This window comes from Pseudophryne corroboree, chromosome 5 (assembly GCF_028390025.1).
Source record: "Pseudophryne corroboree isolate aPseCor3 chromosome 5, aPseCor3.hap2, whole genome shotgun sequence".
In the NCBI taxonomy this organism is placed as follows: Eukaryota; Metazoa; Chordata; class Amphibia; order Anura; family Myobatrachidae; genus Pseudophryne; species Pseudophryne corroboree.
Genome location: NC_086448.1, coordinates 11779694 through 11793063, shown reverse-complemented (window position 1 = coordinate 11793063; position 13370 = coordinate 11779694). Strand labels below are relative to the sequence as shown.

Here is a 13370-nt window from a genome sequence, read left to right as displayed (position 1 = left end):
CGCACTGCCCCTGTTTTGCATGCAGGGGTGGGGCTCCAATGCCGTTTCTTGCACACAGTGCTAAAATGTCTAGTTACGGCACTGTTGCTAGGTATCCATTTCTCTGGCCCTGAGCAGGTCCCCCTCACCAGATCCTCTCCAGGGGTGAGGGGGTGGACTTGGATGGGATGGGGGGGGGGGCAAGCCATTTTGTTGCACATGGGCCCACCGCTCGCTAGTTCCGCCACTGCCCCTGGCTGTATATGGCACTGCCAGGCGGCGCCCCCTCCTTGCCTGGTGCCCCTGGCGAGTGCCATCCTGGCCAATGGGTAGATACGCCCCTGCCCCTGGGTAACACCATGCTGCGCTGCAGGGGGCAGATGTAACATGTGCAGAGAGTTAGGTGTGGGAGGGGCGTGTCCTAGATCAGAGCTACATTGCAATGTGAGAATAAAGCTGCCCAGCATGTATGAGCGACATGCAGAAGCAGCCAGTAACCGAGCACCTGGGTAACACCATGCTGCACTGCAGGGGGACAGATGTAACATGTGCAGAGAGAGTTAGATATTAGAAGGGCAGGTGTAGATGTAAAACGTAATAGTAGTGTAAGGATTGGTGTGCTACATGCAGAAGCAGCCAGATATTACCCTGCATGTAGAATAGATCCATGTATTCCCCCCCCCCCCTTGTATTGCAGCATGGTGCAGCCCTTAATGGGTATGTGGTTATCATACTGATTGTCAGGATCCCAGCGGTCACAATACAGATGCCGGGATCCAGGCGGGGGCACCATACCACCGCCGGTATACGGGTGAGGTAGGTGGTCCCCCCTCTATGGGTGTCCAAGACACCCATAAAGGGAGAATAGCCCCGCAAGGGGCTTAGAGGGACATGTACTAAGCAGTGATAAGAGCGGAGAAGTGAGCCAGTGGAGTAGTTGCCCATGGCAACCAATCAGTACTGAAGTAACATCTATAACTTGCATACTATAAAATGATACAGAGCTGCTTATTGGTTGATGGGACCACTTCTCCACTGGCTCACTTCTCCGCTCTTATCACTGCTTAGTAAATGTCCCTCTTAGTTGTGCTCACCCCCCTGCCGGCATTCCACTGCATGGGATGCAGATGTCGGTATAATGAAATATATATATATCATACCGAACCCTTCCATGTGTCTATGTGCCACAAACGCTGGGATTTGTTTCATTCTCTATCACATTGCTGCATAGTAGTAACAGCTTGTGGTAATAAGGAATAACGCTGCCCCCACTAACCCACAGAACCGCCGTCCAGTTCCTTCATGAGCGCCCGGGCTCTGCGCTTAGCGTCCTCCGGGAAGTGAGGGCTGTCCAGCAGGTCGGGGTAAGTGCAGAGGACAGCCACCTGGAAGGGGTAAGAGACGGGTATAAGGAATGAGATTATTACCCTGGCCACACACGTCACATTACACACGTCACATTACACACGTCACATTACACACATCACATTACACATGGTACAGTACACACGTCACATTACATACGTCACATTACACACGGTACAGTACACACGTCACATTACACGCGTCACATTACACACGGTACAGTACACACGTCACATTACACACGGTACAGTACACAAATCACATAACACACGTCACATTACACACGCCACATTACACACGTCACATTACACATGGTACAGTACACACATCACATTACACACGTCACATTACACACGGTACAGTACACACGTCACATTACACACGGTACAGTACACACATCACATTACACACGTCACATTACACATGCCACATTACACACGGTACAGTACACATGTCACATTACACACGGTACACTACACATGTCACATTACACATGGTACAGTACACATGTCACATTACACACGGTACACTACACACATCACATTACACACGTCACATGACACACGGTACAGCACACACATCACATGACACACATCACATTACACACGTCACATGACACACGGTACAGCACACACAGTACAGTACACACATCACATTACACACGGTACAGTACACACGTCACATTACACACAGTACACACATCACATTACACACGTCACATTACACACGGTACAGTACACATGGCACATTACACACGGTACAGTACACATGGAACATTACACACTGTACAGTACACACGTCAGATTACACACATCACATTACACACAGCACACTACACACGGCACATTGCACGTGTCACAGTACACACGGCACATTACACACTGTACAGCACACACGTCACATTACACACATCACATTACACACGGTACAGTACACACGGACAGTACACACGGCACACTACACACGTCACATTACACACGTCACACTACACACGGGCCCTCATTCCGAGTTGTTCGCTCGTTCTTTTTCATCGCATCGCAGTGAAAATCCGCTTAGTACGCATGCGCAAAGTTCGCACTGCGACTGCGCCAAGTAACTTTACTATGAAGAAAGTATTTTTACTCACGGCTTTTTCTTCGCTCCGGCGATCGTAATGTGATTGACAGGAAATGGGTGTTACTGGGCGGAAACAGGCCGTTTTATGGGTGTGTGTGAAAAAACGCTGCCGTTTCTGGGAAAAACGCGGGAGTGGCTGGAGAAACGGAGGAGTGTCTGGGTGAACGCTGGGAGTGTTTGTGACGTCAAACCAGGAACGACAAGCACTGAACTGATCGCAGATGCCGAGTAAGTCTGGAGCTACTCAAAAACTGCTAAGAAGTGTCTATTCGCAATTCTGCTAATCTTTCGTTCGCAATTTTAATATGCTAACATTCACTCCCAGTAGGCGGCGGCTAAGCGTGTGTAAAGCTGCTAAAAGCAGCTTGCGAGCGAACAACTCGGAATGACCACCCATGTGCACTGCAGGGGAGGCAGATGTAACATGTGCAGAGAGAGTTAAATTTGGGTGGGGTGTGTTCAATCTGCGCTGCGGGCAACCGCTGCCCGCAGCGTACAGCCGCCCACAGAGGAGAGGAGCAGCAGCACGGACGGGGGAAGGAGGAGGAGGGAGGTGAAGGAGGGAGCCGCAGCAGCGCTTTGTTACTGGTGGAGGCGCTGCTGCTGCTGTCCCTCTGCTTCACTATAGGCTGTCTTCAGAGAACAGCCTATAGTGAAGCAGAGGGGCAGCAGCAGCAGCGCCTCCACCAATAACACAGCGCTTCTGCGGCTCCCTCCTCCACCTCCCTCCTCCACCTCCTCTACTGCCCGGCAATCATCTGACGCTGCACCGAGGAGCCTGAGCCAGCGGAGAGGGTAAGTATAATTCTTCTTTCTTTCTTTCTTTCTTTCTTTCTTTCTTTCTTTCCTACAAAAAAGGGGGACTGTGTGCCGCAATGTGTAAAAATGGGGAATCTGCCTGCCGCTATGTGTAAAAATGGGGAATCTGCCTGCCGCAATGTGTAAAAATGAGGAATCTGCCTGCCGCAATGTGTAAAAATGGGGAATCTGCCTGCCGCTATGTGTAAAAATGGGGAATCTGCCTGCCGCAATGTGTAAAAATGAGGAATCTGCCTGCCGCTATGTGTAAAAACGGGGAATCTGCCTGCCGCAATGTGTAAAAATGGGGAATCTGCCTGCCGCAATGTGTAAAAATGAGGAATCTGCCTGCCGCTATGTGTAAAAACGGGGAATCTGCCTGCCGCAATGTGTAAAAATGGGGAATCTGCTTGCCGCAATGTGTAAAAAGGGGGAATCTGTCTGCCGTAATGTGTAACAAGGGCACGCTGTCTGCCGTAATGTGTAACAAGGGCACGCTGTCTGCTGTAATGTGTAAAAAGTGTACGCTGTCTGCCGCTATGTTTAACAAGGGGACGCTGTCTGCCGTTATGTGTAACAAGGGCACGCTGTCTGCCGTAATGTGTAACAAGGGCACGCTGTCTGCCGTTATGTGTAAAAAGGGCATCACATAACACACGTCACATTACACACGTCACATTACACACGTCACATTACACACGCCACATTACACACGGTACAGTACACACATCACATTACACACGTCACATTACACACGGTACAGTACACACGTCACATTACACACGGTACAGTACACACATCACATTACACACGTCACATTACACACGGTACAGTACACACGTCACATTACACACGGTACAGTACACACATCACATTACACACGTCACATTACACATGCCACATTACACACGGTACAGTACACATGTCACATTACACACGGTACACTACACACATCACATTACACACGTCACATGACACACGGTACAGCACACACATCACATGACACACATCACATTACACACGTCACATGACACACGGTACAGCACACACAGTACAGTACACACATCACATTACACACGGTACAGTACACACGTCACATTACACACAGTACACACATCACATTACACACGTCACATTACACACGGTACAGTACACACGGCACACTACACATGGCACATTACACACGGTACAGTACACATGGAACATTACACACTGTACAGTACACACGTCAGATTACACACATCACATTACACACAGCACACTACACACGGCACATTGCACGTGTCACAGTACACACGGCACATTACACACTGTACAGCACACACGTCACATTACACACATCACATTACACACGGTACAGTACACACGGACAGTACACACGGCACACTACACACGTCACATTACACACGTCACACTACACACGGGCCCTCATTCCGAGTTGTTCGCTCGTTCTTTTTCATCGCATCGCAGTGAAAATCCGCTTAGTACGCATGCGCAAAGTTCGCACTGCGACTGCGCCAAGTAACTTTACTATGAAGAAAGTATTTTTACTCACGGCTTTTTCTTCGCTCCGGCGATCGTAATGTGATTGACAGGAAATGGGTGTTACTGGGCGGAAACACGGCGTTTCAGGGGCGTGTGGCTGAAAACGCTACCGTTTCCGGAAAAAACGCAGGAGTGGCCGGGGAAACGGTGGGAGTGCCTGGGCGAACGCTGGGTGTGTTTGTGACGTCAACCAGGAACGACAAGCACTGAACTGATCGCACAGGCAGAGTAAGTCTGGAGCTACTCTGAAACTGCTAAGTAGTTAGTAATCGCAATATTGCGAATACATCGGTCGCAATTTTAAGAAGCTAAGATTCACTCCCAGTAGGCGGCGGCTTAGCGTGTGTAACTCTGCTAAATTCGCCTTGCGACCGATCAACTCGGAATGAGGGCCACGGTACAGTACACACGTCACATTACACATGGTACAGCACACACATCACATTACACACGTCATATTACACACGTTACACTACACACGTCACATTACACACGGTACAGTACACACGTCACATTACACCCATCACATTACACACGCCACATTACACCCATCACATTACACACGCCACATTACACACATCACATTACACACGCCACATTACACACGGTACAGTACACACGTCACATTACACACGGTACAGTACACACAGCGCATTACACATGGTACAGTACATATGTCACATCACACCCGCCACATTACACACGGTACAGTACACATGTCACATTACACACGGTGCAGTACACACGCCACATTACACACGGTACAGTATACACGTCACAGTACACATGTTACAATACACACGTCACAATACACACGTCACATTACACACATCACATTACATACATCACATTACACACGGTACAGTACACACAGTACAGTACACACATCACATTACACATGTCACATTACACACGGTACACTACACATGTCACATTACACATGGTACTGTACACATGTCACATTACACGCGTTACACTACACATGTCACATTACACAGGGTACAGTACACACGTCACATTACACACGGTACAGTACACACATCACATTACACACGTCACATGACACACGGTACAGTACACACAGTACAGTACACACATCACATTACACATGTCACATTACACACGTCGCACTACACACATCACATTACACACGGTACAGTACACACGTCACATTACACCCATCACATTACACACGCCACATTACACACAGTACAGTACATACGTCACATTACACACGCCACATTACACACGGTGCAGTACACACGTCACATTACACATGGTACAGTACACACAGCGCATTACACATGGTACAGAACACACGTCACATCACACCCGCCACATAACACACGGTACAGTACACATTTCACATTACACACGTCACATCACACCCGCCACATTACACACGGTACAGTACACATGTCACATTACACACGTCACATCATACCCGCCACATTACACACGGTACAGTACACATGTCACATTACACACGGTACAGTACACACGTCACATTACACACGGTACAGTACACATGTCACATTACACACGGTACACTACACATGTCACATTACACATGGTACTGTACACATGTCACATTACACACGTTACACTACACATGTCACATTACACAGGGTACAGTACACACGTCACATTACACACGGTACAGTACACACATCACATTACACACGTCACATGACACACGGTACAGCACACACAGTACAGTACACACATCACATTACACACATCACATTACACACATCACATTACACACGGTTCAGTACACACGTCACATTACACACAGTACAGTACACATGTCACATTACACACGTCACAACACACCCGCCACATTACACACGGTACAGTACACATGTCACATTACACACGGTACAGTACACCCGCCACATTACACACTGTACAGTACACACGGTACAGTACACACGGTACAGTACACACATCACATTACACACGTCACATTACACACGCCACATTACACAAGTTACAATACACATGTCACATTACACACAGTACACTACACATGTCACATTACACAGGGTACAGTACACACGTCACATTACACACATCACATTACACACGTCACACGGTACAGCACACACAGTACAGTACACACATTACAGTACACACGGCACACTGCACACGTCACATTACAAATGTCACACTATACACGGTACAGTACACACGTCACATTACACATGGTACAGTACACACATCACATTACACACGTCACATTACACACGCCATATTACACACAGTACAGTACAGTACACACGTCACATTACACACGCCACATTACACATGGTACAGTACACACGTCACATTACACACGGTACAGTACACACAGCGCATTACACATGGTACAGTACATACGTCACATCACACCCGCCACATAACACACGGTACAGTACACATTTCACATTACACACGTCACATCACACCCGCCACATTACACACGGTACAGTACACATGTCACATTACACACGTCACATCACACCCGCCACATTACACACGGTACAGTACACATGTCACATTACACACGGTGCAGTACACACGCCACATTACACACGGTACAGTATACACGTCACATTACACATGGTACAATACACACGTCACAATACACACGTCACATTACACACATCACATTACACATGTCACATTACACACGTCGCACTACACACGTCACATTACACACGGTACAGTACACACGTCACATTACACCCATCACATTACACACACCACATTACACACAGTACAGTACACACGTCACATTACACACGCCACATTACACACGGTACAGTACACACGTCACATTACACATGGTACAGTACACACAGCGCATTACACATGGTACAGAACACACGTCACATCACACCCGCCACATAACACACGGTACAGTACACATTTCACATTACACACGTCACATCACACCCGCCACATTACACACGGTACAGTACACATGTCACATTACACACGTCACATCATACCCGCCACATTACACACGGTACAGTACACATGTCACATTACACACGTCACATCACACCGCCACATTACACACGGTACAGTACACATGTCACATTACACACGGTACAGTACACATGTCACATTACACATGGTACTGTACACATGTCACATTACACACGTTACACTACACATGTCACATTACACAGGGTAAAGTACACACGTCACATTACACACGGTACAGTACACACATCACATTACACACGTCACATGACACACGGTACAGCACACACAGTACAGTACACACATCACATTACACACATCACATTACACACGTCACATTACACACAGTACAGTACACATGTCACATTACACACGTCACAACACACCCGCCACATTACACACGGTACAGTACACATGTCACATCACACACGGTACAGTACACCCGCCACATTACACACGGTACAGTACACATGTCACATTACACACTGTACAGTACACACGTCACATTACACACGGTACAGTACACACGGTACAGTACACACATCACATTACACACGTCACATTACACACGCCACATTACACAAGTTACAATACACATGTCACATTACACACGGTACACTACACGTGTCACATTACACATGGTACAGTACACATGTCACATTACACACAGTACACTACACATGTCACATTACACAGGGTACAGTACACACGTCACATTACACACGGCACAGTACACACATCACATTACACACGTCACATGACACACGGTACAGCACACACAGTACAGTACACACATTACAGTACACACGGACAGTACACACGGCACACTGCACACGTCACATTACAAATGTCACACTATACACGGTACAGTACACACGTCACATTACACATGGTACAGTACACACATCACATTACACACGTCACATTACACACGGTACAGTACACACGTCACATTACAACCATCACATTACACACGCCATATTACACACAGTACAGTACACACGGCACATTACACACGCCACATTACAAATGGTACAGTACACACGTCACATTACACACGGTACAGTACACACAGCGCATTACACATGGTACAGTACATACGTCACATCACACCCGCCACATTACACACGGTACAGTACACATGTCACATTACACACGTCACATCACACCCGCCACATTACACACGGTACAGTACACATGTCACATTACACACGGTGCAGTACACACGCCACATTACACACGGTACAGTATACACGTCACATTACACATGGTACAATACACTTGTAACAATACACACGTCACATTACACACATCACATTACACACATCACATTACACACGGTACAGTACACACATCACATTACACACGTCACATTACACACGGTACAGTACACACGTCACAATACACACGGTACAGTACACACGTCATATTACACCCATCACATTACACACGCCACATTACACACAGTACAGTACACACGTCACATTACACACGCCACATTACACACGGTACAGTACACACGTCACATTACACACGGTACAGTACACACAGCGCATTACACATGGTACAGAACACACGTCACATCACACCCGCCACATAACACACGGTACAGTACACCCGCCACATTACACACGTCACACCAACACACGTCACATTACACACGGTACAGTACACACATCACATTACACACGCCACATTACACACGGTACAGTACACATGTCACATTACACACGGTACACTACACATGTCACATTACACATGGTACTGTACACATGTCACATTACACACGGTACACTACACATGTCACATTACACAGGGTACAGTACACACGTCACATGACACAGGTACAGCACACACAGTACAGTACACACATCACATTACACACATCACATTACACACATCACATTACACACTGTTCAGTACACACGTCACATTACACACAGTACAGTACACATGTCACATTACACACGTCACAACACACCCGCCACATTACACACGGTACAGTACACATGTCACATTACGCACGGTACAGTACACCCGCCACATTACACACGGTACAGTACACAAGTCACATTACACACTGTACAGTACACACGTCACATTACACACGGTACAGTACACACATCACATTACACACGTCACATTACACACTGTACAGTACACACGTCACATTACACACGGTACAGTACACACATCACATTACACACGTCACATTACACACGCCACATTACACAAGTTACAATACACATGTCACATTACACACGGTACACTACACATGTCACATTACACATGGTACAGTACACATGTCACATTACACACGGTACACTACACATGTCACATTACACAGGGTACAGTACACACGTCACATTACACACGGCACAGTACACACATCACATTACACACGTCACATGACACACTGTACAGAACACATGTCACATTACACACGTCACATCACTCCTGCCACATTACACACGGTACAGTACACATGTCACAACACACACGGTGCAGTACACACGCCACATTACACACGGTACAGTATACACGTCACATTACACATGGTACAATACACACGTCACAATACACACGTCACATTACACACATCACATTACACACATCACATTACACACGGTACAGTACACATAGTACAGTACACACATCACATTACACATGTCACATTACACACGTCACACTACACACGTCACAATACACACGGTACAGTACACACGTCATATTACACCCATCACATTACACACGCCACATTACACACAGTACAGTACACACGTCACATTACACACGCCACATTACACACGGTACAGTACACACGTCACATTACACACGGTACAGTACACACAGCGCATTACACATGGTACAGAACACACGTCACATCACACCCGCCACATAACACACGGTACAGCACACCCGCCACATTACACACGTCACATCACACACGTCACATTACACACGGTACAGTACACATGTCACATTACACACGGTACACTACACATGTCACATTACACATGGTACTGTACACATGTCACATTACACACGGTACACTATACATGTCACATTACACAGGGTACAGTACACACGTCACATTACACACGGCACACTACACACATCACATTACACACGTCACATGACACACGGTACAGCACACACAGTACAGTACACACATCACATTACACACATCACATGACACATGGTACAGTACACACGTCACATAACACACGGTACAGAACACACATCACATTACACATGTCACATTACACACGCCACATTACACACGGTACAGTACACATGTCACATTACACACGTCACATCACACCCGCCACATTACACACGGTACAGTACACATGTCACATTACACACGTCACATCACACCTGCCACATTACACACGGTACAGTACACATGCCACATTACACACGGTACAGTACACACGGTACAGTACACACATCACATTACACACGTCACATTACACACGCCACATTACACAAGTTACAATACACATGTCACATTACACACGGTACACTACACGTGTCACATTACACATGGTACAGTACACATTACACACGTCACATCACACCCACCACATTACACACGTCACATCACACCTGCCACATTACACACGTCACATCACACCTGCCACATTACACACGGTACAATACACATGCCACATTACACACGGTACAGTACACACGTCACATTACACACGGTACAGTACACACATCACATTACACACGCCACATTACACAAGTTACAATACACATGTCACATTACACACGGTGTCACGATCCGGGTATCTGGACGCCATTACTTACCCTTCAGATGCCTCCTAAGGCTGGCTCAGCGCTCCAGGACCGGATCCCATCTGTTATCCTGATGTTTACATTCCTGCATCCTCTCCTGTCTCTCTGAGACGCGGTCACAGTAAACGCCATATTACATCTGGCATGGCGTCTCCCGCGGCCTCCGCCGCCGTCCCTGAGTTTCTGCATGCAAAGTGTCAGAGTGGCGATTACGTCAGCCGCGGCCTCCGCTGTGCCCGCGTGGTTTGGATGTGCATTCATCAGTCTGGCGTCTCCTGTCTCCTGTGGCCGGCGCCGCCATTGCTGCTTCAATTCTCACATGGATTACAAACCAAACTTCCCTCCAAGTGTCTGCATGGGCGCAGCCATCTTGGATTTTGTCATCTGATCATTTCCACCAATCTGCTGTCTGTATTGTTGATTTGCATAATTGCCTAGCCAACCCCTTCCTTGCTGCAGGTATAAGTAAGCTGTGCCTGAGCAAGGAAGGCGTCAGTGCTTTGGTTGTCTAACCTAGTTCCAGTTTGTCTCTCTCCTGTGGTTGTCTTCCAGGTTCCAGCTCCTGTCTCCAGACTTCTGCTATAGAGACCCGCACCAGCATTCCATCTGCGGTGTAGCCTGACTCTCCGATCCATTCTGGACTCACCTGTTTCCAGTTACAACAATCACCTGCTTCCAGCCCAGCTTCCAGCAGTGTACAGCTTCTCTTAAAGGGCCGGTGTCCTTTCTGCAGTTTACCACTCTCCACCGGTATTATTATTTCACCACTCTCAAACTCCAAACTTCATTATCAATCACCTGCTTCCAGCCCAGCTTCCAGCAGTGTACAGCTTCTCTTAAAGGGCCGGTGTCCTTTCTGCAGTTTACCACTCTCCACCGGTATTATTATTTCACCGCTCTCAAACTCCAAACTTCATTATTATTTCATCGCTCTCAAGTTCGTTTATTATTTAACTGGTTCCAGCCAGTATCCACTCCGTACCAACAACAGTCTGGTTCCAGCCAGTATCCACAGCAGCCGTTTTATCTTCAGCAGCCCAGCCTTTCCTGGAACACCAGCTGGTACGATCCTGGGTTCTCTCCATTGCTACAGTCAGGCCTGGTAAGGACTTTCCAACTAGAAGATTATAAGAACTGTCTCACACTACCAGTGCCTGTGGCCCTTGCCACCCTGTAGTACCCAGGAATTGTATTTATCCTCTGTTGACTTTTATGTTTCCTTTACTGCTGCTGTGTTACGGAGTTTGTCATAATAAACATCATTGACTTTTATCCTGGTTGTCGTGGTCACGCCTTCGGGCAGTTATTCTACATGTTACTTACATGTCTAGGGGTCTGATACAACCTCCCAGGTTCCGTTACATCTCAGCCCCTACAACTGAGGCTGCCTCCCGTCAGCTCAGGCCCTCAGTTGTGACAGTAAGCACTGACCTAATGAATCCAGCCGGAGACCAGGATCAAGCGGCCAGGCCGATGCAAGAACTGGCAGCCCGACTTGAACATCAGGAGGCTTCACAGGGCCACATCATCCGCTGTCTCCAGGATCTCTCTACACGGCTGGATGGGATTCAAACGACCCTCCGTGGACCTGGCACGTCCGGTGCGTCCACTACAGTGACACCAGCTGTAACCCCACCCACCTTACCCATTTCCAGTCCACATCTTCATCTTCCAACGCCAGCAAAATTTGATGGATCTCCAAGGTTCTGCAGGGGATTTCTCAATCAATGTGAAATCCACTTTGAGCTTCTACCTGGCAATTTCTTCAGTGACCGTACCAAAATTAC

The 13370-nt window shown here is 47.4% G+C and overlaps 1 protein-coding gene across 1 annotated transcript in view; it reads right to left on the bottom strand.

Moving 5' to 3' along the window:
- Positions 1 to 13370, bottom strand: part of LOC134927087 (alanine aminotransferase 2-like) — a 259669-nt gene that overhangs the window by 208406 nt on the left and 37893 nt on the right. Inside the window, exon 3 of the mRNA XM_063921093.1 lies at positions 1256 to 1364. Coding sequence (XP_063777163.1) covers positions 1256 to 1364 — 109 coding nt within the window. The remainder of the gene's footprint in view (positions 1 to 1255; positions 1365 to 13370) is intronic.